This window comes from Megascapheus bottae, chromosome 20 (assembly GCF_031878675.1).
Source record: "Megascapheus bottae isolate mThoBot1 chromosome 20, mThoBot2.hap1, whole genome shotgun sequence".
NCBI lineage: Eukaryota > Metazoa > Chordata > Mammalia > Rodentia > Geomyidae > Megascapheus > Megascapheus bottae.
The window spans coordinates 4,844,226-4,871,328 of NC_143528.1; the positions used below are offsets into that span (position 1 = coordinate 4,844,226).

General features: G+C 42.7%; 1 protein-coding gene across 3 annotated transcripts; it reads right to left on the reverse strand.

Moving 5' to 3' along the window:
• Positions 1 to 8,533: 8,533 nt before the first annotated feature.
• Erlin2 (ER lipid raft associated 2) lies at positions 8,534 to 24,534 on the reverse strand. Of its 3 annotated transcripts, none has more exons than XM_090353927.1 (12): positions 24,448 to 24,534; positions 23,189 to 23,310; positions 21,062 to 21,143; positions 19,079 to 19,125; positions 18,144 to 18,205; positions 17,858 to 17,983; positions 16,041 to 16,114; positions 15,824 to 15,882; positions 14,696 to 14,787; positions 13,619 to 13,708; positions 10,202 to 10,281; positions 8,534 to 9,886 (listed from the first exon to the last, which is right to left on the reverse strand). In XM_090353927.1, exons 2-12 carry the CDS (start codon positions 23,293 to 23,295, stop codon positions 9,686 to 9,688), a joined length of 1,020 nt encoding a protein of 339 aa, XP_090210053.1. In that variant the 5' UTR covers positions 23,296 to 23,310; positions 24,448 to 24,534; the 3' UTR covers positions 8,534 to 9,685. The 3 variants fall into 3 exon arrangements, with proteins under 3 accessions (XP_090210053.1, XP_090210052.1, XP_090210054.1); XM_090353926.1 differs by lacking the exon at positions 24,448 to 24,534 and adding an exon at positions 24,163 to 24,386; XM_090353928.1 differs by lacking the exon at positions 24,448 to 24,534 and adding an exon at positions 23,629 to 23,900.
• Between the last annotated feature and the right edge of the window lie 2,569 nt (positions 24,535 to 27,103).

Consider the following 27,103-nt stretch of genomic DNA (forward strand, 5'->3'; position numbering starts at 1 on the left):
AGACTCCGGAGTAGCTAGGATTGCAGGCACGTGCCACCGGCTTGTGTGGACATTTTGATTGTTACACCGTACCCCAGTGCTGTCTTACAGAAATATAATGCGGTACACAGCTGTAATTAAACTTTTTCAGATAAGCTCATAAAAAGTAAGCAATTATAAGGATGCATTTATTGAACCCAATGAATCCGAATTGATTTCAACCAGCAGTCCATAGAAAAACCATGTGAGGTATTCTTTTAAAACAAAAAATCACACTTAGCATCCTTACATATAGCTTACACTTAACAGTCTGCTTCATTTAGTGCTGTCTATGATTCTGTTAGGGGCCACCTTGGCTGGTGCCATTTGTCATAGGAGAGCATAGGTGGAGTTATGCCATGTCAAAGAGCTCCACATGCATTCCTGGTCCTGAACCAACTGTGGACCCACAAGGAGGAGCCGAAGAAGCAACAACACAGATGTTAACAGGATAAATTTATTTGTCAGACGCTAAAACAGTGTCATGGACAAGTAGATTTTTTTAGAATTATTCTGTATATGGGTATAGGTATGTGCTGGTATTGGGGCTTGGACTCAGGATCTAAGCGTGGTCCTTTAGCTTTTCCACTCAAGGCTTAATAGTGATTAGAGATAAGAGTCTCATGGACTGTCCTGCCTGGGCTTGGCTTTAAGCTTTGATCCTCAAGTCTCAGCCTCCTCAGTAGCTATGACAAGTGTGAGGCACAGGTGCCTGACTCTGCAGTTACTCTTGAAAGATTCCCAAATGTTTACTCATTAAGTGGGATGCTATTATGTTGGAGAAAGGGCTAACCTTTTTTTTTTTTTTTTGGTAGGTTGTCTGGTTTGAGGTGACTGGGCTTACTCAGAACCTTCTGGAAAGATGGCAACATCTTCACTTATATCTCTCACACTTTTCCTGACAGTCCAGTGAAGGAGATGGAGTTTAACACATTCACAAAACAAACTTTGGGAAAACAGCTTTGAGCTGAACCTTGCCTTCTTTACAGGCATCAATGTTGGTTTTTTTTTTTATATTGTGTAGTGTACAAAGGGATTTCATTGTATTTTCCTACATGCATGTTATACACTTTGTTCAAATTCACCCCCTCAGGGCTGGAGCTGTGGCTCAAATGTCCAAGTGCTTTCCCAGAAACTGAGAGGTCCTCAGTTTTTCTACTCTTGCTTGCTCATTTCTTTTTTTTTTTGTTGGTTGTGGGGCTAGAACTCTGCAGGGCACTGTCCCTTCAGTTCAAGGCTACCACACTACCCCTTGAGCCACAGCACCACTTCTGGTTTTCTGGTGGATAATTGGAGATGAGTCTCATGGACTTTAGTGCCTTGGCTGCTTTGAACTGCAACCCTCAGATCTCAGCCTCCTGAGTAGCTAGGGTTCCAGGCATGAGCCACTGCATCTGGCTCCCCCCCCTCCCGCCCCACTTTCAATACTGGCATTTGAACTCAGAGCCTTGTACTTGCTAAGTGGGTACTGTATTTCTTGGGCTGCTCTACAAGCCCCTCTTCTGGGTTGGTTGTTTTCAATACAGGGTCTTACTTTATGCCAAGCTGGTCTAGACTGTGATTCTTCAATTTATGCTTCCCTTTATCACTTGGATGACAGGTACTTACCACCACACATGGTAGTGGTTAGATGAAGTTATCCTGGTGTTGGCTTTGAACTGTGACTCTTGGATCTCTGCTTTCCAAATACTTAGCATTAAAAACTTATGCTACTATTCCGTCTTCTCTATTATTCTTTCTCTCCCTCACTCCCTCCTTCCCTCCCCCTTTCTTCCCTCTCTCTTTTTTCTTTCTTTCTCTTTCCTTCCTCCCTCCCTCCCTCCCTCCCTCTCTTCCTTCCTTCCTTCCTTCCTTCCTTCCTTCCTTCCTTCCTTCCTTCCTTCCTTTCCTTCCTTCTTTCTTTCTTTTTTGTGCCAATCTTGGGCTTGAGTTCAGGGCCTGAGCACTGTCCTTGGACTTTCTCAAGGCTAGAGCTCTACCACTTGAGCCTCAGCACCACTTCCGGCCTTTTTTTTCTAGGTATTTGGTACCAAGGAATTGAACCCAGGTCTTCGTGCAAGCTAGGCAAGCACTCTACCACGAGGCCAAACTCCTAGCCCCCTCTATTATTCTTTATGTTTGTGGATATTTACCATGGTCCTTAATGAGAGAGAAAGAGGAGAGGAGGAGGAGAGTCTGGCTAGGCAAGCAGGGCAAATGCCTCTTCCTATAGAGGTTCTCTATCTTACCATGGCCTGTATACAGGGCCCCTAGACATCACATCACATGGCCTTCAGAAGTAGCACCTGTGAGCCTGTAGGCTCACATAATGGCTGTGGTCCATTATCCTTGGAAGACTTGCATGAGAACAGCAGGCTTGATTGGACCCTAGAGGTGCATGCCAGTCAGAAGGGTAAAGGATTTACACAGCTTGTGCAGACTGTGTGGGGCTCATTAGGTTTGGGGACTGATACGGCACAGGCAGTCCAATGACCTCAAGAGTCATGTAGCTATCTCCTAGAGATACTTCATTAATCCCTGTACTGTACATCCCAGGCAGTGTCCTCCCTTGAGACCCCCTCGTATCTCAAAGGAGCTCTGCTTTCCCTCAAAAACTCCTTATTTTACTTCTCTCTGTGTATGTGGACTCATTCTTTGAGACTACAGAGACAAGGGACCTAATCTAAGTATTGCAGTTTCTTAGTATCAATAGCACAGGATTTTATGTAAACTAGGATGGTAAAACTTATCAAGTAATTATGTTCAAATATCTCAAATGTTTCTAGAATTGATGTATTATCAAAGTGATGAAAAATTAAGTGATTAAAATTACTCGAATAGCCCTTCACAAAATGATTCTCACTGATGTTTTCTGTAAGATATAAAGTTGAAAAGAAGTAACCAGCAGGAAGCAGTAGAAATGGCCATGGAGAAGGATATTTAGAGGAAGGATAAGATGAACGTGAAATACTTTTGAAAAACACTTTTTAAAAGTCATAAACAGGGCTTGGAATGTGGCTTAGTGGTAGAGTGCTTGCCTGCAATGTATGAAGCCCTTGGTTCAATTCCGTAGTACCACATAAACAGAAAAAGCTGGAAGTGGCACTGTGGTTCAAGTGGTAGAATGCTAGCCTTGAGCAAAAGAGGATGGAGCCAGTGCCTAGGTCCAGAGTTCAAGCCCCAGGACTGGCATACCCCCTAGATCTAGGAAATGTATAATCCAGGTGACAGTAGGCACTGGAGCAGGAGTTCCATTGTAAATACTGTTATACATGGTAAATAGTGTTAAAGCCAATATTAATATTAAAGGTAGGCCTTTATTATAAGCACCACTTCCAATATTTATTGTCCTTTAAAGAAGCCAAGATATTGGGAGCTGGGGTTATTTGGTTAGACCTTTTCCTTGTGTCCTGGCTACCTTGAATGAATATAATCCAAGTAGCTGGAAAGCCCTCATACCATTTTTACTGCTTTTAACCCTATTCAGGCTTCTTGCTGCCAAGATACAACTCTGGGTCCAGAAGGCACTAAACCAGTCACAACTATTTCAAACAGCTTACACTGGATTGTTTTACCATTATAAACCTCACTGAACTGAAGATGACTGTGCCTCCCCCATATTCCTACTCAGGTCTAAGGAGGAGCACTGTCCACACATGGCCTGTGATTGGTGCAAATGCAAACTCAGGCCTTTCACAGTGGATTGCTAAGATTGGTGCAAACACCCTTGCCATAACCGTATTCTGCTATTAGTGCCAGCTGGGATACCCGTCTTGTACTGTCTCTTGCTTTTGCAGTATCAGGTTCAGTAAGGGGCTTCTCTCCTGTGGATTTTTCTTGCCTACGTTTGATCTTTATCATTAGTAGAATATGCTGAACTGGCAATGTGAAGATACTAGAATACGCTGACCTGGCAATATGAAGACACTAGAATAGGCTGAGCTGGCAATATGAAGAAAGACAGCTGACAGTAGTAACAATGACAGCAACAACAGTAGATGCAGTCGGGATTAGAGGTATGGTTCAGTTAGTAGAGCATTAGCCAATGAGGGAGTGTGTCAGATGCCAAGTTCAAGTCCTGGTCTCAGACCCCCCCCCCCCAAAAAAAAAAAAAAGCTAAAGAGTTCCAGAGAGTAGCTGGAACAGGAGCAATGAAGCAATGATAGAGGAGATAGAGAACAGCAGAAAGAATGGAGAGCCAAGGCCGAAAAAACAGAGGGCTCATTACACCTTAAGGGCTAAGGGTCTCACAGTAGGCTTAAGAGCTGTAAAACTAGCAACTAGCAACTAGCAACTGACAAGGGCTGAGTGTCCTGACACTCTAGGTCAGACATCTGTATCCCTTTGTGGGTATAGGTCCTGCCATTTGAGGCTTCTGTGAGAGTTGTAACACTAGCAGGTACCATCTGTCACATGAAGCTTGAACTCAAAGCCAGAGCAGTGTCCCTGAACAATTCTGCTCAAGGCTAGTGCTCTACCACTTTAAGCCATAGTGCCACTTTTGGTTTTCTGGTAGTTAAATTGGAGATGAGTCTCATGAACTTTCCTACTCAGGTTAGCTTTGAACCATGATCCTCTGATCTCAGCCTCCTGAGTAGCTAGGATTACAGACGTGAGCCACTGGTGCCTGGCTTATATTAGTTTCTTTCTTTTCTAAAGTTCTGTTTTTTGGTGCTAGTACTGGAGCTTAAACTCAGGGCCTGAACTTCTTTGCTCAGTGTTTTGCACATGCTTGAACTCTACTAATGAGCTTTATCTGTAGCCCTACTTACCTAATGGGATCCCAGAGCCAGACAATTCCCCTCAGGGTCAAATTAGGTTATTGTCTAGATTTCTGCAAAGATATAATAAGCTCTCAATACCTGTGTTTGCTTGCAGGGCTATGTTTTGTATACTATCCTAATTGTAATCTTAGTCTATTTTCAGAAAATATGTTTTAAAATTGTGTGCTTTCTAGCCATTTTTTCTTAGTAACAATATAAGTTCTTCTTAAATAGGTATATATGCTAGTTACAGTGCTATAATCCTGCACGCTATTACTATTGCTATTTTTGTGTCAGTACTCGTACTTGAATTCAGGTCCTGTGCATTATCTCTTAGCTTTTCTGTTCAAGGCTAGCACTCTATCACTTAAGCCACAGTTCTGCTTTCAGTTTTTTGCTGCTTTATTTGGAGATAAGGGTCTCATAGACTTTATTGCCCTGGCTGGCTTTGAATTAATTGGGATCTTCAGATCTTGGCCTTTTGCTGAGTAGCTAGGATTACAGACATAATTCATCATCACCAAGCTACATTATTTTATATAGTCCACTCAGTCAATTTTAGAGCTTAAATACAGAGGCTGAGAGGTTAAAAAATCAATTCAGGCTATATTACACACCTATAATCTCAGCACTTTGGGAGGCAGAGGCAGGGAGCATTGAGTTTGAGGCTAGCCTGAGCTACACAGTTCAAGTTCAGCCTAAACTGCACAGAGTGACTGTCTCAAAAAAACCAAATAAGGGCTAGAATGTAGCTCAGTAGTAGAGCATGCCTACATTACACGTGCAAGGCCTTCAAGGCCTTGAGTTGAATGAGAAAATTAATTAAAGATCACACATAGGAAGGGGTAAAGTAAGGATATGAACTATGACAGAATAAACCCAATAACTACTTTTAACTTGCCTGTTCAATTATAATTTCTTTTGTCAGACAAGGGACTTTAACTCAGGGCCTGGGCACTATCCCTGAACTTTTTTGCCCAAGGCTAGTACTTTACCACTCTGAGCCATAGCTCTGCTTCAGATTTCAACCTCTTGATTAGCTAGGACTATAGACAGGAGCCACTAGTGCCTGGCTCTCAATTGTAATTTCACATTATTTGTGTACTAGGCTTTCAAACCAATAAAAAAGATTAGGAGCACCATTAAAAAAACTGAGAAAAGCCAGGAGTTTGGCCTAGTGGTAGAGTGCTTGCCTGGCATGCAAGAAGACCCAGGTTCGATTCCTTGGTACCACATACATAGAAAAAAGCTGAAAGTGGTGCTGAGGCTCAAGTGATTGAGCTCTAGCCCTGAAAAAGTCCAAGGACAGGCCTGGGAGTTTGGCCTAGTGGTTAAAGTGCTTGCCTAGCATGCATGAAGACCCGGGTTCAATTCCTTGGTACCACATACATAGAAAAAAACTGAAAGTGGTGCTGAGGCTCAAGTAGTAGAGCTCTAGCCTTGAGAACATCCAAGGACAGTGCTCAGGCCCTAAGCTCAAGCCTAGGACTGGCAAAAACCAAAAGAACAAAATAACAACAACAACAAAAAGCCCTGAGAAAGCCTGGACTAGGGTTGCCAGACTTAATAAAAACACAGGGACCCCTACAGTTAAATGTGAATTTAAGATAAACAATATTTTTGAGTATGTTTCATGTCATATTTGGGAAATACTTATTCTAAAAATTGTTTATCTGACAATTACATTTATCCCAGTGTCCTGTATTTTGTCTAGTAATGCCAGGAGGGCAGCTTGCCAGAACAGACAGGGAGTTCCCCACTGAATTTGTATCTATGTGCGTTTTAGGTCAACTGAATATACCTCTGTTCTTTGGAGCAGAATTGCAGCAATGTATTCTTTAAAATGATATATCTCTATACCACCTATGATATAGCTCTATACCACCTTATGCCATGTTCATAAATTTTTTGTGTTGCTAAAGATGGATTTTTCATCTGGATATATTTTTAGTAAGACTTAGCTCACTAGCTTAGCCAAGGATGTTTTATTTCTATCACCTATCCTAATATTAGCTGTTGCTAAATTTCACTTTAATGAAAAGGTAAACACAAAGACTCATTTTATTTAACAAGACTGAAAATAAAACTAAGATATAAAATCACATGAGACTTTTTGTGTTGCCCAAAACAATTCTTTCAGCTGTCAACCCATGTCAATTACTCCAGCAGTATCATTTGTGGAATGGTTAATATAACAAGAGCTATTTCTCAGTAACAAAGTGGGTCATTAAACCCTTGGGACCCTGAAAAAATTACTTTGACTGCTCAATCACCAGCTTACACAAAAGCAGAGATGAAAAGGAATGGAAAAACACAGTATGACTGCCTATTACCACTTTTATAAGGAAACCAAAACCATGGCTAGAAATGCGTTGAACAGGACAGAGAAGTTGTGGTTAACTTCATAAGAGTAGTTATTTGTAAAGACTTACTTATCCTTAAACTGAAATACACAAAGTCAGTAAATAATGCTTATTTTACTTTTTACTATTTGCATTACCTAAATGGTAAAATTATGTGTTGAAAAGACACATTGACTCACAAAAACTGACATGAGATCATTTATAAAATATCTTTTTTTTGGATCAATATATTGCTAAGCTTCATTCAATGATTCTTTCCTTCTCAACTTAATGTGATCTCAGATCCCTTCAAATCTATCATAGTTATATAAAAGCTATTAACAAACTTTGGCTTCCTTACATTCTCATCTTGTATTTTAAAAAGTAATTAAAAACAGTACTGAATATGAATCATTTCTCCCAAGTTTAATGAAAAACGTTACACCAAGGTGAAGTCCTTGGAAAATCCTACAAAAACTGTATTTTATAAAGTTACTTATTTGGATAGAAGTTTCACTTACAAATAGCAGCCACGACTTAATTGCCTACAAAATTGTAGACCTCACATTTTACTACATGTTTAGAACTGCAATGTCCTAAGATCAGATTTTCTAGTAAATGTTTAAAAACAAAAACAAAAACAAAAAAACCAAAAACAAAGTCACATAGTCAGATGGGTGAGTTATCCCATGCTAAGGAGACAGCTGACTTCCATGATTTTAACTGCTGACAGGAACCCATAACCACTGGATTTATGCTGGTGGGCATGAGAACATGCCTGTCTTGTTGAAAGAGGAAGTAATATTAACACGGGGGAGCAATTGCACAGGACTTTAACAAGACTCTTCTGTGGCCAAAGGACAAGCTATCAGAGGACCATAGTATGGGAGACTTTCCAGTTAAGAACTTAAGAATGTGCTATTATAGAGGCTGAGTTGTTCCACGCCTGAACCAACTGTAATAGACTGATGTTTTCTGAAGTGTAGGCAGCAAGAGCTCAAAGTATAGGGAAAAGACATAGGAAGGGGAGATGCTATATGGGCCAAACTACTGTTACCTGGTTAACAGCATTGAAATAAGAGGAAGATAAATGCATTTTAATAATGGTGCCCTCTACTGGGCTTGGGAAGACAAATTTCCTTTTTCAAGAACACTCAAAACATATTAAAATCCATCCATTCTTTGCTGTCTGTACAAGGAATGACCAAGACCATTCATCTACTTTGAGACTTTTGTAGTGTCAGGAATTAGAACTGAGAAGGGCAACATTTAAAGAAGGGGAATTAACAAGTTGAATGCTACCCAAATTCCTGATAAGTCTGGTGCCATTATGAACAAGCTGGCCTGAGCTATGCAATCTAAAATGAGGTGGGAACAGGTGTCAGAAAATATCATTCACAGTACTGCACCTAGGCAAGAGGGAAATAATGGATGTTTTTAAGGTGAATGTGGGGCAGCTAATAATAGGCCCTAATCCTAAACCAGAGCTGGTCATGATCACACGGGGTACTCATGGGATTGCAAATTAACTGTAGATAGCTTGCCTTCTACTTAACATTCTGTACACCACTCTTGGGTTATTCAGGTTGGATCCCTGTCCTTAACCCCAATTTCAGGATGTAAGAATAGCATTTGTTCTTCCCATCCTTACTCTCCCTAGGTAACTCAGACACCACCCAGAGGTCTTCAAGGTAGAATTTCCATAACAATAAAGATGCCAAGTCTGCAGGTACATTCGGTTTGCCAGGCTGGTGCTACTACAACTGGCCAATAGGTATAGTGAGCCCATTTTAGCAGTTAGTAAAACATTTGATTGTTCCTATCTCTTTTTTTAATGTTCCTATCTTCTTGATGCTGAAACAGATTATTACAGAAGAAAACAAAACAAAATCACAGATTAGGTGAGACATGTATAAAGAACTGTGTGGTAGGGATCAAGCTCTGATTTTGGAGAAGTAGTCAGAAACCACCACACTGAGCCTAAGCACAAGGACCATAGTGTATAGAAAACCTTGCAAAACCTAGCACCAGGTTCTTCCTCAGGAGAGCTCCAGAAAGCACGTCTTTAACTTCACTCAGGGCCCTGACAAATACACCGGGGAGGTCAATACTCCCTCTAGCTGCTGTTCCACAATGCTTATTTGCTCAGATGTAAACCTGGTCCAGAACACCTCCCCCAGCAACTTGGAGGCAAAGCGAGAATGGTAGACTGTATTTTCCCAGATAAGGGAAACCAAAGCACCTGGCAGCAGCAACCTACAGCTCTCCAACTCCTCAGTAATAGCATCCCTAATTAAGTCAGCTTCAAAGGGGCAATATTGGTGCCTGCAGGACAGAGGTCAAATTCATGGTTTACACATCTTATCTGAAGTCATATACCCTACTTACCCGAATAAAACCCAAATCATCCACCCCGCCCTCCTTTTCCAGAAGGTGGGTAGATTTACGTCCATTTCTTCTCTTTCACCACAGTGACTTGAAGAGTCAAAGAAGGTAGTGTAGGAGGAAGGAACATTCTGTTTCATCTTAAAAAATAGAGATCTCTCTAAGCATCACAATCTGTGGTTGTATAAAATATTTTTTTCAGTTCTCTTTCGTAGAGGCTTCCAGGGACTCATCTTCTAAGCCAAAGCCCAGGTTGTCAGCGAGCCCCTCAAACTGCTTGCCTAGACTGCCTGCCGAGTCCATGAACATGTTAGGGATATCTTTGCCAAAGTAAATCTTGCTGTTGGAAGCAATGGCCTTGTATTTCATCAGCTGCAGATATTCTGGAGTCAGCTTCAGCTGTGACAAAAAGGGTTAGATGGGACATTAGAGATTTGGGGTGTCAAAATGTTTCAATTTTCAGAGTCTGTCAAAGAAATATGCCACACTCTATTTTTCATGACTTCCTTGTTAAATCTGTACAGGGAAACAATTTTTCAGAGAAATCTAAGATCTTTAAGACAGAGCAATGAGTTTCAGAAGTTGCCCTGCTGCATTTCTGGTAGAAGGTCTCTTGTTAAAGGGAAGTATCCTACACAGTGCAGGAGTCACCAGTTCTGGCCACAGGGATCCCACTCAACACCCAGACTTCACCAGGCCAGCCTAGGCCTTTACCTTGTTTGCTTCAGCTGTTTTCAGTGCAGTGTAGCACTCGGCATCAGCTTTCGCCTTCTCCCGGGCCAGAAATGCAGCATCTGAGAGCAAAGAGTGAAAAGAACTAGATGAAAAGGAGAAACCTTTTGGTTTTGTAGGAGGCTCAGAGGTTCTCAGAAGACTTCTGGGGACAGGGGTGGAACTCAGTGGTAGAGTGATTGTCTAGCATATGCAAAGCACTGGATTCAATTCCTTGAACCACCAAAAACAAAAAAGTTGTGGAAAGCTGAGCTAGGAGGATCTTGAGTTTTAGGCCAATTTGGGCAACACAACAGGACAATGGGACCTAGTCTCAAAAAAAAATTTAAAAAAGGAACTATATTCTGGACCCTATAATTTCTCTGATTACCTCCATGATCTTGGGAAGACTGCTTAAGTTTTTTCCTATGCTTTTTCTTTCTTCTTCCCCCTTCCCCCAACTCTTGTTTGTGCTGGCAACTGGGGCTTGAACTCAGGGTCTGGGTACTGTCCCTTGGCTTTATCAAAGCTGGTAGTTCTACTACTTGAACCACAGCTCCACTTCCAGCTTTTCTGGTGATTAATTGGAGATAAGACTCTTATTGACTTCCCTATTTAGGCTGGCTTCAAACTGTGATCCTCAGATCTTGGCCTCCTGAGTAGCTAGTGTTACAGGTGTGAGCACTGGTTGCATGGCCTCCTGTGTTCTGGTTTCTTCATCTATGAAACAGGAGAAAGGATAGAGACTTCTTGTTTGTACCATGCTTCCTTCTTTCCAGTTACAGAGCTCTCCACTTTGTCACCTTTGGGCTATGCAGCAAATACAATGGAAGTCCAAAGGAAGCTCTGAAGGTGGCCAATGGATGATCTACCCTAAAACTAAATACCATAAACATAATGAATTTTACCCGCATTCATTTTTTTTTATTTCTACCAATCATTTTAATCACTCTGATGATCAATAATGCAGCCTTCACAATTCTGACATTCTCTGGCTCAGAGCAGTTACCTGTTGGATTCTCTGGTTTAATTCCATTAATGTAAGCTATGTTCCCAGCTGTATCAGTGCAGACCAGTTTTCTATCAAGATGGCACATAACTTATGATGTTTACCCATGTTTTGTGAGGAATAAGGCTAGCCTCATGTGACTAGTTTATGTAGCAAAATGCTTGAGGACAAAGGCCAATAGGTAGGGGTACCTTACTAAATGCCTTTACATGACTCTGGGAGAAGCCAGCAGTCTGCGTGGGGGATCTAGTTGCCCTGTGACCACTCATTGGCCTAAGTACCTGATGAAGAATATATTCATAAGAAATAAAAATGTGTTAATCAAAACAACGTTGAGATTCCACCTCACTCCAGTTAGAATGGCCACTAATCAAGAAATCTAATAACAACAGATGCTGGCAGGGATATGGCCAGGAGGGATCACTACTACACTGTTGGTGGGAGTGCAAACTCATTCAACCACTATGGAAAGCAGTATGGCAGTTCCTCAAAACTAAACAGTTCCTCAAAACTAAACTTAGGACCCAGCAATTCCACTACTTGGCATTTACCCAAATGTCTAGAAACAAAGACATACTAATAAAGCCATTAGCACAACGATGTTCACTGCAACACTATTTACCATAGCTAAGATATGGAACCAACCCAGATGTCCCTCAGTAGATGACTGGATCAAGAAAATGTGGTACTTATACACAATGGAATTCTAAGCTACCATCAGAAAGAATGACATCGCCCCATTGTAAGGAAATGGAAAGACTTAGGAAAAAATCATATTAAGTGAAGTAAGCCAAAGGAACATAGGCTCAATGGTTTCCCTCATTTGTAATAATTAGTACATATCTAGGACTCTCCTAGCAGAGGATTACAAGAGTTCAAAACCTAGGTATATAAGATCATATAGGATGAGACTAAATGAAAGGAACTCTAGGATATAGAAACAAGAGGTTTATCTTGTGTGACTGTTGTTCTTAATGTACTGTTATTTCTCTTTTCTTTTTTTGCCCTTTGGTTAATCTCATGTTGTTACTGTATCTGACTTTGTTACCTGGTATATTGAATATAGATTTATTTGTTTATTTGAAATGGGAAAGGACATCAAAATGATTGGGAGGGGTGGGGAGAAGGAAATGGGAACAAAAACATGAGAAGGGGTATCAATGTGTGAGAAGTAATGTACCTACTACATGGTGAATGTAACTGTAACTCCTCTATACATTACCCCAACAAAAAAATAAAAATGTGTTTGGGTAAGAGCTCCTTAATGAGTTGCTATGGATCTGTAACTTCCTAATTGGCTCCTCAATAGGCTCCTTGAAAGCCTGACAGGCTCCTTAATGTATATAATTGGACATAACACTTTGAGATCTGAAGCTGCCCTGAGGATCCATTTTTGACCTAGAATTTACCTGACAGATGGCATCACATGAAGTAAAGTAAAAAGGAGGGTTCAGGAACAGAAACTGAAGGCAAGTAACATTCAGAAAACTGACCAATGAGAGAAAGAAGGAGAGTGATAGAGGAGATGAATGTGATCAAGGTATCTGGTATTCATACATGCACATGTGAAAATAAAGCTCCCTTGCCTAACTAATTAATGCTAATAAAAACAATTTTTAAAAAGGTGACTCATTAAGCTGGGCACCAGTGGCTCACATCTGTAATCCTACTCAGGAAGCTGAGATCTAAGGATCTTGGTTTGAAGGCAGACAAATTCAAGAGATATTTAATCCCAGTTAACCAGCAAAAAGCTAGAAGTAGAAGTGTGGCTCAACTGGTAGAGTGCTAGACTTGCGTGAAAAAACTGAGAGTGCAATGACCTGAGTTAAACCCTGGTGCTAGCATGTATATGTATGTATATATGCATGCATGCATGCATGCATACACACACACACATACACAAGAAAGAAAGAAAACCAGTCAAGAAAACATTTCCCTTCAGCTTTAGAGTTGCTGCTAAAAAATGCTTTTTTGGTTTTTTTGAAACCAACTTAACATCTGTATGGGCTTTGAGAGCAGACTTTGAGACCAAAATAATGGCACCAATTGCCTTTTTGTTTGAAACAGGGTCTTGCCTATAGCCCAGACATGCCTCAAACTCCCTCCTGCCTCAACTCCCTGAACATTCAGATTATGGTATATGCCATCATACCTGGTTGATTTTTCCATTGCTAAAACCTGGCACACCTGGCACTCAATATTTGTAAAAGGAATGAGTGCTCTTTGAAACAGAACACTAACTCCTTCTTAAAACACTAGGTCTCAAAACATGAGTGTAAGTGGAGAATAAAACTAATGTTTCAGGGAGATCATGATTTCCTATTACAGATATTAAAAAGCAAAGGAAATAACTCTCCTTGCCACAAAATGGGATGTGAGCAAACCATAGACATCAATGTCTTTTTGTATACCTTCAATTTCGGAAATCTTCTTCTCAGTTTCTTTCTCCATCACCTTCTGCCCATAGGTAATTTCTGCAACCTGAGCCACTTTTTCTGCCTCTGTACAAATGGATGAAGATAGACTTATAATTTAAAAACACTGGGCTGATTTCACCTATATATATGGCAGTGAGTATACTGAGATGGACAGCCACTGTTCTCAGAGTGCAATTGTGACAGGCACACCTGGCAGAGATGGGACTGAACCAATGAGCACAGGGGCGTGCCATCAGTAATTGAGGAGGCCTGTATCCAGGGAGGGGAGCATTCTTCTGAAGAATGTGCCCAAACTTCTCTCTGAAATCACAGGGGCACTTTCTCAAGATGAAGAACTTTCTACCTGGTACTTCCTTTTGGGAATAAAGTGTGGTGATTAGCCAGAGTCTCTACACTTGAACCCCAGTCTTACCACTTCCTTGGACATATTACTTAACCTCTCCGGTATTTCATTTTAATAATATGAGGCTGATAATACTTAAACCTCCCATGGTAGTAGAGTTACTTCATGTATTAAATGCTTGGAGAAATACATGGCCCAAGGTTAAGTGCACCATAACTGTAAGCCATTATTTTTATTTTATTATTTTGTGCTGGTTCTGGGACTTGAACTCAGGGCCTGGGATGCTCCTGAGCTGTTTTTTACCCAAGGCTAGTGCTCTACTTCACTTAACCCACAGCTCTACTTCTCTTTTTACGGTTCCTTAGAGATGAGTCTCACTGACTTTTTTTTTTTTTTTTTTTTGCCTGTGCTGGCTTTGAACCATGATTCTTAGATCTCAGCCTTTTGAGTAGATAGGATTACAGGCATGAGAACCAGTGCCTGGCTGTCAGCCATTCTTATTATCTCTTTTTGTTTTAAGAAAGCTGAAAACTCATTACCTCAGGCCATGATCTCTGATCATTTCAACTTAAGCTTCTGAGGGACGTGTCACTCCTGCAGGGTGGCATTAGAAAATTGTGTGGTCTAACACACAGGGACCTCCTTGCATCTTCCCACCACCCCTAGCCCTTCTGCCTGAAATGGGGATCACAGAACCACATGCGAACCAATGAGGGCCTTCTTCCGCTCTGTCTCAGCCTCCTTCTCCACCACCTTCTGTTTCTGGGCTGCAATGAGAAGCTTTGTCTTCTCGCTTTCCCTAAAAGGGAAAAATGCATGTAGTTAGTTATAAGGCCCAATAAAAAAGTTTTGAGGAACTTTCCTATCCCCTGGAGAAGGTTGCCTGCCTGCCACCTGTCTTCTTCCTTCCTTCCTTCTTTCCTTCCTTTCTTTTCTTTTCTTTTCCTTCCTTTCCTTTTTTTTTTTGTGGGTCATATGGCTTGACCTCAGCCTGGGTGCTGTCCCTAGTCTCTTCAGCTCAACGCTACCATCTTACCCTTGAGCCAAGCCCCCCTTCCCATTTTCTAGCGATTAATTGGAGATAAGAGCTTCAGGTCCTTTTGTGCCCGGGCTGGCTTTGAACCTTGATCCTTAGATCTCAGCCTCCTGAGTAGCTAGGATTACAGATGTGAGCCACCGTGCCTGGCATGGAGAAGCCTTTCTATAGAGGAAAGGCACATTTCAATTTCTTGTTCTCTAGAAGACTGTTTAACGGCCCATGTTAAACAGATTTGTTGCAGAGAGAAACATGGCTCTCTTTTTTATCCAAAATCACTTATTTGTTGGAAATATAACATAATGGCTAGGTATAGTGATGTGTTCCTATATCACCAGGAGTTTGAAGCCAGCCTAGACATATAGCAATAACTCATTTCCAAACTAAACCAAAGGGCTGGAGATATGGCTCAAATGGTAGAGTGCTTGCCTAACAACCACAATCAAAGCTTTGAGTTCAAATTTCTATACCATAAAAAACAGACAACCATTTAAACCAAACACAACCATGAAACCAAACCATAATGTACTTCAGTAATTCACCTGCCAGCCACTCGCTTTTCCCTCCTATCACTGTGGAATAAGCCTAGAGATAAGGCCTCTGGCCCTTTAAAAGAATCACTGTTCTCCAGGACTCTTCAGTGGCTCTTAGACAAGTTGTCCCAAGGAGCTCTGACCTGCCTGCCCAGTCTCAGGCTGTAGAAATTGCTCAAAACTAGCACAGCGCTGGTTACCTTACCATGAATTGAGGTAGTGGCTTGGAAAGCATGGTGGTCAGCTCAGGTATAGGGTATACTTACATCAACTCATAGTTCCTGCGGATTGCTTCAGGTATATTGGGCTTTGTCACCCTCACAGCCTGGAGAAGATACAAAGAGCAACTGATGGGAGAGTGAGGGTGATAAAAGTATACAAGCTCCCAAGGGTCCTTGATCTTCCTGTATAAAAAGGGAATACCCCTGGGAGAAGGGATACACTTTTTGAGACAGAGGACTTCCCCACTGTTGCAATGCTTACTTGGATAACAAGGCCAGGAGCCATAGAAGTCAGGTCTTGTTGCAGAGCCAGTTTGAGATTTTCATCAATCTGATCTAGAAGGAAGACAAACACAGAAAAAGGAGTTGTCACATTTTCTAGATGGGTGACAGTAGGACAGATGTAAAGTATAAATGAAATTATCAGCTGAAGAATGCACCTTGATGGCAAAAAGGCCTTTGTTAGTCATGGAGTTTGAACTCTGGTCCTGTGTACTCTCTAAGCTCTTTTGCTCAAGGCCAGTGTTCTACCACTTTAAGCCACAAGGCCACTTCTGGTTTTCTGGTGAATAAGTGGAGATAAGAGTCTTACAGATTTTCCCACCCAGGCTGGCTTTGAACCACCATCCTCAGATCTTAACCTCTTGCGTTGTCAGGCTTACAGGTATGAGCCACCAGTGCCTGGCCAAAACAAACAAAAAAACTGGACACCAGTAGCTCAAACCTGTAATCCTAACTACTCAGGAGGCCAAGATTTAGAATCATAGTTTGAAGCCAGACTAGGTAGAAAAGTTTTATCTCTAATTAATCAGCAAAAAGCCAGAAGTAGAGGTTTGTCTCAAGTGGCAGAGCAGTAGCACTAGGCAAAAAAGCTAAGGGCTAGTGACCAGGCCTTGAGTTTAATAGCATCAAAAAAAAAAAACAAAAAAACCCCCCTAAAACAGTTCTAACCCTTGAGTCACATAAAAGCCCTTTCCTAGATAATAGCAGAGTAGAAGGCAGGCTCACTGTTTCCACTAAGGAGAAAGGTCCTCTGAAAAGAGGTGAGCAAAATTAGGCCAGGTGATATACACCTGGAATTCTAGAACTTAGGGAGACTGAGGCAAGAAGATGAGACCAGCTGAGCTATGTGGTGAGAATCTGTCTCAAAAAAAAAAAAGCAGCTGACTATATTAAATCTACTAATTTTAGAAGGTTCTTACAAAAAAATTCCCAACAAATTGATGTCAAGGACAGGCCCACAGAAGGCATGTTTCTATTAGAAACTTCATCGAACACCTCAAGGGAAAATTAAAACATTCAAGAAATAAGCCTGTGCAGTGTTTTAATTTTTGGCAATACTAGGGATTGAATTCAGGACTTGCTAGGCTGGTACTCTATCACTTCTCCATCACCAAACCCATGCCTCCAGCTATACTTTTTACTGGCACTGTCTTTAGGCTTTCTCAAGGCTAGTGCTCTACCACTTACATCACAGTGCCACTTCTGGCTTTTTCTGTGTATGTGGTACAGAGAAATTGAACCCAGGGCTTCGTGCATGCCAGGCGAGCACTCTGCCACTAGGCCATGTTCCTGGTCCCAGAGTATTCATTAAAAAAAAAGATGTTGATGTTTGAAAATTTAACAATGAAATTCCCACCCTGTTGTATAACCGATATATTAAAAAAGGAAAAAGGGGGCCATAGCTCCACATCTGACTTTCTACTGATTAAGTAGAGACAAAAAAGTCTGAAATTTATCTATCCAAGGTGACTTTTAACCCTGATCCTCAGATCTGAGCCTCCTGAGTAGCTAGGATTACAGGTGTGAGCCACTAGTCTCCAGCTTCCTTTTGGGTTTGTTTTTTTTTGAGTCTTACTTTTTAGCCAAGGTTAGCCTTCAACTCATGATTCTCCTGCCTCAGTCTTCTGAGTGCTGGGTAGGAATGTCCTTGACATTTTCTAGGCACTTCCTTTTTGATCGTTCTGTTCACTTTTTAGCTAGCTCTATAGGGAGCTAAAAAGTAGACAGTGGTGAGGCATGATGGGATGAGATTGGGGTTGGGGTGGTAGAATGATGAAGGCAACCACACTTCCTTACCAAACAGCTCGATGTAGACCTCCTGAAGCGTATGCACACTGCAGAACTGGTTCAACTCATGGTGGATCTTGTTGAAGATGAGAGCCTTGTCATAGTCAGCAGTATAGTTCTTCACTATATCATACACTGGAGGAGAAAAGAGCTTGCTATACGAGAATGCAGGCCTCAGACATGTCAAATGTTCTCCATTCTGAAGGGGTCAAGATAGACTAACATGGGGAAAGTGAGCAGGTGGGATGACACTCACTTACTGGAAGATAGACTGGAGAATAAATAAAAAAGGTACCTGCATTTGGGACTAGGAAGTTCACCACTTCAATTCTGTCAAAGTAAATCATCACACCACCACTATTGAAGGAGAAGGGACAAAGAAGTCACCAGTAAGCTTTGATCCTAGGTGATGGCTTTAGACATGACAGGCATTTGAAGATACCAAAGGGGAATCAGGAGGTATGCTGTATCTCTAAGCAGGAGATCTGTAGAGCTCAGGGTAACAATCCAGTCTACTGAGAAATCATACCTCTCTAACATGCCTCACAGACAAACGAGACTTTTTTTGAAGGTTAAGAAGAGTAGCTCCTATCTTTCAAATGTCATCTGATCCAAATAACTACTTGTAACTACTTGCAAGGAAAAGCCTAATGAGAGTCATTGGGATTTTTTTTTTTTGCCATTCCTGGGGATTGCACTCAGGGCCTGGGCACTATTCTTGGATATTTTTTGCTCAAGGCTAGCATTCTGCCGCTTGAGCTACAGTACAACCTCTGGCCTTTTCTGTGTATATAGTACTGAAGAATAACACAGGCAGGACTTTGTGCATGCTAAGAGAGTACTCTACCATTAGGTCACACTCCCGGTCCCCATTGGGAATTTTATAGCCAGTGTTTCTCCAATTTCCCTGTCACTGTCAGTACTATGGTCAAATATTTGTTATATTAAAAATGTTCTCTCTCTCTCTCTCTCTCTCTCTCTCTCTCTCTCTCTCTCTCTCTCTCTCCCTCTCTCTCTCGCTCGTTCTCTCTCTCACACACACACACAACTCAGTATGGCATACAAACCCTCCTAAATCTTCTATTGTATACCACCACCTGGTCAAGTTGGAATGTAGGGAACTAGAGGACAAGGAATTTGATAAACCCACCATGGTATCACCATCTCTTAGAGCAGCCAGCCCACCTGCCAGCCCACTATCTTATTAACAGCTTTATTCTGGGTCCTTACCTGGTTCCACAAGGTACATTCTTCACCTCATCAGTCTGGAGTGTGGTCTGGAAACAGAGGAAACATCAAATGCCAGTAAGAAAATGGACAGTGACAAAATGATTACATAACCCTAAATGCTCTGTCCATGACAACTTTTGTGTGTTGAGCTTTGCCTTTGTTGAACATGAATATCCTGCCTATTCCTCCTTCCTTAAAGGGCTGATTCTAAGCCAGGAAAGCTATCTACGTTGGAGTCTCTGTAAATGGACCACAGGTGATCAAGCTAAGTATTAATATGGTTAGAAAAAAGACTGGATCATGAGTCGTAAGATGGTATTTGCTCCAACCTCTTCCATTTACACTCTGGAAAAAGCAGATTCCCTATTTAGTTTATTTGAGACTGGATTATCTGCTTTCTCAAGTGACTCAAATGAGACAATTATCTACATGCATTCAGAAAGCTATAAAGCATGGTAAATAGCAGAAGAAACTCACAGGGAAAAATGATGAAGTATGCTGGGACATCTTGCTGGGTCTGTTTATTTTACTCTGGTGCTAAGGACTGAATCTAGAGCCAGGTATATGCTAGGAAAGTAAAGTACTCTACCACTGAGCTATACCCCCCCCCCCTTTTTGGGTCAGTCTGAAGGTTATTCTTTTGCCAAGTACAATGACTCATGCTTATTATCTTTGCTGTTTAGCAGACATTACGGTTTAGAGAATTTACAGAATTTACGGTAGAGGATTTATTTAGAGAATTTACGGTCGAGTTGGGTGTTGGTGGCTCACACCTATAATCCTAGCTAGTCAGGAGGCTGAGATCTGAGGATCAAAGCCAGCCCGGGCACAAAAGTCCATGAAACTTTTATCTCCAATTAACTACCAGAAAACAGATAATGGTGCTGTAAGTCAAAATGGTAGAGCACTAGCCTTAAGTTGAAATGCTTAGGGACAGTGCCAGACCCAGAGTTTAAGCCCTACTACTGACGAGAAAGAGAGAGACAGAGAATATTATGATTCAAGGCCAACATAGACAAAAAATTAGCAAGAAGTTATGTCAACCAATAAAAGACGGGGTTAGGCAGGGAACATTTGGCATTCTAGCTACATGGGAGGTATAAGTGTGATATATGCTAGCCCAGGCAAAATGTGAAAACCTATGGAAAAAAATAACAAAAGTAAAATGGACTCAGAATAGCTCAAGTGGTATATCACCTGCCTAGTAAGCTCTTTGCTTCTGAAAAAAAGAAAAAATAAGTCACCCCCCACCCTCAGTTTTTCTCAGTTGGATATACTAGAGATTTGACTAGTCTGACTTTGCCAGGCTGAGATCTGGTATAACTGGCCTTACTCCTAGATGCCATTAGCCCTTATCTAATCAACTTCCTTCCCTACACCCCAAATTATGCTCAGATTTTTCAAGTTCAAACAAGAACCAGCCAAATTACCAAGCTTAATTTCTATAATGGTAACCTCTATTTCAATCCTAGTTAAGAAGTAAAGATTGGAAGGGTCACAGTTCAAAAGATCATAATCAGCGCAGACAGGGGACACATGTAGAAGGCTCCCAGCCCTAGGCCAACCTAGGCAAAAAGTGAGGCATTCTCTCATCAATAACCAAAAGCAGAAAAGGCTAGAAACATGGCTCAAGTGGTAGAGTATTTGCCTTACAAGTGCAAGAATTGAAGTCCTAGCATTTCCCTCTCCCCACAAAAATATACAACTAGATTCTTCTGATCTTTCTTAGAAATAAAAAAAATAATTTTTAATTAGGTATGATGGTTCAAAGAAAGGTAATGACTAAGATATTTCAATAATCAAATAATGCTCTAAGAGTTTCAGTGTGTGTCTGTGTGTGTGTGTGCACGCGCGCGTGCAAGATCCTTAAATCAGTCTCTGGAGAGACATTTTACTCATCTAATGAGACTCAATAATTTCAATCATTATTAGTCACAACCCAAATTTGCAGTCATTCAATCATAGCACACAAGCCAAGTATACCTGTACAGATTTATATGATGTGATGAATGGGAGCATGAGATGGAAACCAGGGCCGCTGGTGGAAGTCAGCAGGGCTCCACCCCTGAAGAGAGAGAGGCAGGTTCAGTGTAGCAGGAAGGATCCATTAGATCAAGACAGTGGGTGACTCTTCTCCTCAGCCCTATAAACATTTGATACAGCAACATGTGCCAGACCCAAGTCCACAGATTGCTTTCTTTCTCGCACCTCACCCTAATATTCTACAAAGTCTGATGGAAAAGTTTAAAACCATTAGTCATGCTTTTGCAATGAGAACAGGCATCTAGGCTAATGCCAGCAGAATGCCAAGAAGAGATGGGTCTGTCTACTTGACTTTATCCAATGCGTTAAGATATGGCAACCCTTGAGGCAACCCCTATCAGTTAACTGCACTATTGTTGGAGTTCAGTGAGGGCCAACCAAAAGAATATTTTTAAATACACTTTCAAGTCATTATAAAATATATCTACCATTCTTTTCTAATTAAGTTGTATGTGAATAACAAAATTAAAAACTTTTCTTAGGGCCCGGAGTTTGGCCTAGTGGTGGAGTGCAGCATGCAGGAAGACTTGGGTTCAATTCCTCAGTACCATATACCTAGAAAAAGCTGGAAGTGGTGCTGTTGCTCAAGTGATAGAGCTCTAGCCTTGAGAAAGCCCAAGAATAGTGCCCAGGCCCTGAGTTTGAGTCCTAGGACTGGCAAACAACAACAAGGACAACAACAAAAACCAACATGTAAGGAAATTGTGGGGAGAAGAAAGAGAAGATACTAACTTGAAATTTTAATCCTTTCTTCCTTCCTTTCCTCTGGCTTTCCCTCCTGTCTTCCTCCATCTCCCCACCCCTCCTCCCTTTCTCTCTCCTTCCCTTTCTTGTGCCTGGTCCTTGAAATTGGCCTTATACTGTCATTTGGCCTTTTTCCTCAAGGCTGGTGCCCTACCACTTGAACCATAACTTTATTGACATTTTTTTGGCATTAAAGATTGAACTCAAGGCTTAGAGAAGACTACAAGTTCTTCCACAGAGCTATGTCCTTAGCTGTAATCAGAGATTTGGAACTTGCTATTAGGAGGGTTGGGGAGAGGGCTTGATGGCAAGTACTTGCTTAGCATGTGTATAGCCCTAAAATGGATCACTGGCACAGAGGGAAAAAAATGCTATTGGCCACCCCAAAATAATCATAGTAGATAACATATAAAAAAGGGTTTACAAAGACAACGCAAAAAAAAAAATCAGTTTTGGGGTTACTAAAAGGAAGAAACCAAGAGTCACACTTGCTTCATTGCTTTATGAAGTCAAAAACAGCGTTTCAAAAAACAAGTAATGAACAGTGACATTGTGAACACCTCTACTGTATGTGAGAATAGCTATTGTAAGGCTTGCCCTATTTCATAAATCAGCTGCAGAGCATTTTCATTTTCCCCTGAAACACTCATTTTAAGAGTCTCTCAAAACAGCAAAGCAGACTTCTCAAGTTGCCATCAAGAAGTGAGGCTTTAGCTAGGCTGGTAGCTGATTCCTGTATCATGAATTATTTGGGAGGCCAGATCAGGGGATCACACACAGTTTGTGGGCAGCCAGGGCATCAAAGTTCTTGAGACCTCCCATCTCAACCAAAGGCTAGGAGCAGTGACACACACCTGTCACCTTAGCACCTGTTATGGAGAAAGCACAATTAGGAGGCTTGCAGTGCAGGCTGGGCTGAGCAGAAACTGTCCTAACCTCCTGAATAACTAAGGCCAAAGAGCTGAAGGTGTGGCTCAAGTGGCAGAGGGCCTACCAAGGATAAGTCTCTGAATTCAATCCCCATGTTTCCAAACTAGGATTTCAACAGTGGTCTGCCAAAATAAAAAAAATCACTGGGTCTTTTAGGTTTTGTCTGTAAATCTATAAAGGCATTTATCAATCGCTGTCATTTAAAAATAATATACATCACACACTTTCCCATGGTCACTGCCATAAAAGCTCCATCTAAAAAGATTCCTTTATTAAATAAAATTATAAACTCTGGTATTTAGAAGCTTCTGCCATACGGTGACTAGAAAATGGTACCATTTGGCAGGAAATTGCAAGTTCTTTTTTTTTTTTTTTTACCTGTTTCAGCCTTACCTGTAATAGACCCCAATATGTCCCTCTTCTATCTTGTGCACAGCTGAAAAGAGAGATGCACAAAAGAAACTGGAAGCCACAGCCACAACTGCTCCTATCTGAGCCATTAGTGAACTTGGACCCTAGGAAGAAAATATGGGAAAATATGTGGCCTGATATCCAGGACAGCAGCTATGCCAGTGACAACACGCCAATCCTAGCTCCCTGAAAATGACTCACAAAAACACAGGCTAATCTACAACTCCTTTCATTCCTTGCTCAGTCAACATCCTCTTTCCTTAACTGTGGCCTTACATTCCCCATCCCACTGAGGAAGCAGGAGCTCCAGATACAGCCCAGACCCGCCCAGGGTGAACCACTGCCAACTGGTTCAGTGCCGCGTTCAGAACACAGCCTTCTCTTCCTGTGAACACGAATGGGCCATCACCCGAGTCACTCACACTAGTACAGGGGAAGAGGCAGCTGCACTACTACGATGGCCCAAATTACAGAGGATGTCAAATGACAGGCGGTTGTGGCTATGTAATTCTGGTCAGAGCTTCCCAGTTCTAATTGCCTGTCATTTCAAAGGAAACCATCGTTCCCTCGTTTAGGGCGCTTGTGAGGCAGAGCCAGCAAGTATCAGGGTTCCAAGGTAGGCTCCTCCGGTTTCAGATCCACCACCTTCCAAGTTATTCCTTCGGATGTAAACCCGACAGGTAGGTTCTGAACAATCTTGCAGCCGCCCTCTCGCCCAAGTCCGTGGTGAGAATGAATCGGGGGTGCCTCCGGGCTGGGAGACTCTGAGCTCCTGGGTTTAACCATTCAGACACCAGGATGCCAAGGAGTTGGCATCGAACAACTCCTTTCTCAAACCCTGGACGATCTGGAAAAACTATGGTGACTGGCAGCAAGGTCCAACCAGGGGTACCCGGCCCATCAGTGCTTCCCGGGTCTGACATAACTTGAGGCGCCCATGTCGGCGCTGGTTTTACCGTGGAAGCTTCCAGCTAGCGACCGGCAGGGGCGTCCTTTCTGCAAAGGCTCTTCCCTCCCCAGGCCACCCCCGCCCCGACCTCTTCAGACTGAGGCTGTGCTCGGGCCGGCCTGGGGCTCGGGACCGGGCGGGACCGGAGGGAAACGGCTTCCTTCTCGTTCCCAGCGTGGGCCGGCCGAGGGAGAGAGGCTGCTGGGGTCCAAGCTCCGGGTAACCGCGGGTCGGGCAGGCCCGGAGCCGCAGCGGGGCGGGGAGCGCGCACTTCGGGGCGGGGTCCGCGTACCAGGCTGTCCCTCCAGGCGCTCCGTACGGTTCCGAACCCCCCAGTGCAACCGCAGAAACCGCCACACCCCTCACCACGCTACTTCCTTCCGGGCCCGTCGCTTCGATGACGCCATCAGTTCCCGCGAAGAGACCACGCCCCCTTACCTCGTCTTCGTCCGTCCGCCCCGCCCCTCGAGCGCGGAGCCGTTAGTGGTCCTCTACCACCGCCAGGGGGCGTGCGCGAGTCGGCCCGGCGGCCGGGACCCTGGGCCAAGGGTTTCGGGGTTCGGGATGTGGGGGGGACTTGAGAGATAAAGGCCCGACTGGCAGCTGTGTCCCGCAAGCTCCGGACACGCGTGGCCGCGTCCCAGTCCTCGGCCGCCGGGTCCCGGCCCGGGTCCTGGCCCGGGCGGAATGCGGCAGTCCGGGAAGTGCTCCACGGCCTCCCGACGCCGCCAGTCCGCAAGCCCCACCTTGAATTGCCCTTTATTCTGGGTGGGAGCTTTGAGGTCCCCGCGGCAACCTAAAGTAATCAAGAAGGAATTGTTGTTCCGGTGTTAATGAGCGGAATCTGAGTTCTGAGAGGTGCTGGGTAAACAACCGTGAAGGAAAGGTTTCCTCCATGGCGGGTGCCAGCTTCTGGTGTGGTGACACCTGGCTGGCACCGTGCGGCGGTGGGGGCAGCGCTGGGTGGGAGGCACCTGGCATCTCAGGGGTCTCTCTGTTGGAATCGGGTCGAAAGGCCTCGAATTGCCCTCATCCTGCAGCACTAACACCAGGAAACCTTTCTAGTTGTGTGTGTGTGTGTGCATGCGTCCTGGGGATTGAACCCTGGGCCTTGCCCTTGTTAATCATGGGGTTCCACCGCTCAGCTCCTCCCGCCCTGCAGGCATTTCTAAGTCAGTCTGGGGTCACTTCGTTTGCTGGCAAAAACAAACAAGAACCAGTTTAGAGTCCACTTAATTATAGCTTCTGGTAAATGAAAACCTTTTTGAAATAGGAAAGCTGGCAGGCTGGCAGTGTTAAACTGATATACGACTCAGGGAAAAAGGGAGGTATAGCTTTTCCAGGCATGGCTGCTTGAGATTGGTGGGCCTGTGTCCACTCCTTGGGTCTGCTCTGGGCAAGTAAGTGTATTTCTCAGCATTATATGGTTAAGCCCAGGAGTGAGTTAGGTGGTGAGGTGGCCCCCACTCCATGGAGGAGGGTCACTCTTCTCATCTGGACACTGTATACCTCTCTCCCTCAAAACGTACAGAGAAACAAGTGGCCATTTTTTTAATTAAATTTTATTTTACAGAGGGATTGCAGTTCCATAAGGTAATGAGAACATTTTTTTTGTTGTTTTGTTTTTTGTCAGTCATTGGGCTTGAACTCTGGGCCTGGGTGCTGTCCCTGAGCTCTTCAGCTCAAGGGTAGCACTCTACCACTTCTTGCATTCTGATGGTTAATTAGAGATAAGAATCTCACAAAGCCAGCAGGGGATGGCTTTGAACTGCTCTCCTCTGATCTCAGCCTCCCGAGTACCTAGGATTACAGGTGTTAGCCACAGGTGCCCAGCTGAGTACATTTCTTTTTGAGCAGTGTTACCTCCTCCCTCGTTTTCTCCCACTTTCTCTCCTCCCCTTTTCTCCCATTTTCTCCCTTCATTTCCCTCCCCACACCAAGTTGTAAGGCTCATTTCCAACATAGTGTCTGAGTATCATGTTGAATTGGTTTAGCCTTTGTTCCACTATTTTTTAAATTTTTTTATTGTAATTAATAGAGGGGTTACAGTTATATTCGCCAGATAGAAGGAGCATTACTTCACACACATTGATACCCCTTCTCATGTTTTTGTCCCCATTTCTCTTCCCCCACCCCTCCCCTCATCTTGTTTTCCTCCTTCCCTTTCCTATATCAAATAGATAAACGTATATATGCAATAAACCAGATTACAAGGTAAGATATTGCAACAATATGAGAATAACCAAGGGACAACAAAAAGGATGAAAAATAACATAGTACATTAAGAACAACAATTACACATTATATAGCTCTTGTTTCCATATCCTGGAGGTCCTTTCATTTAGCCTTATCCTATATGGCCTTATGTAGGTTTTGAGCTATTGTAATCCTCTGCTAAGAAAGTCCAAGTTTTGTACTAATTGTTACAGATGAGAGAAACCATTGAACCTATGTTCCTTGGGTCTGGCTTACTTCACTTAATATGATTTTTTCCAAGTCTTTCCATTTCCTTACAAATGGTGTCCCCCTGTTTCTGTGATTCCAGTTCTCTTCCCAAATCAGATAAACTTATAGAGGTGGCTGTTCTTGATGGGTCCTAGTAGAACTTTCAAAGCCTTCTCATGTTTAGGATAAAAGTAAGCTTAATAAATGTTTACTTAGTGAGCTCAATTTTGTGGCACACAGCTGTAATCATAGAACTGAGGAGGCTGAGGTAGGGGATGGGGAATTGGAAGCCAAGATTTGGTTCTCAGAACTTGTCTCAAAAAATGTTGAATAAATGCATAGGGGAAAAATGAAAAAAGGAAAAAACGAAAGTATTGAAGCTTATCAACCCAGTATGAGACACACCCTGCAGCTTAAAATATTTTAATTTAGGATTTCACAATATCCTAACAAATTTTGGGATGAATTGTGAGGAGAGGTTGTGGAATTTTGTTCTCTGGAGA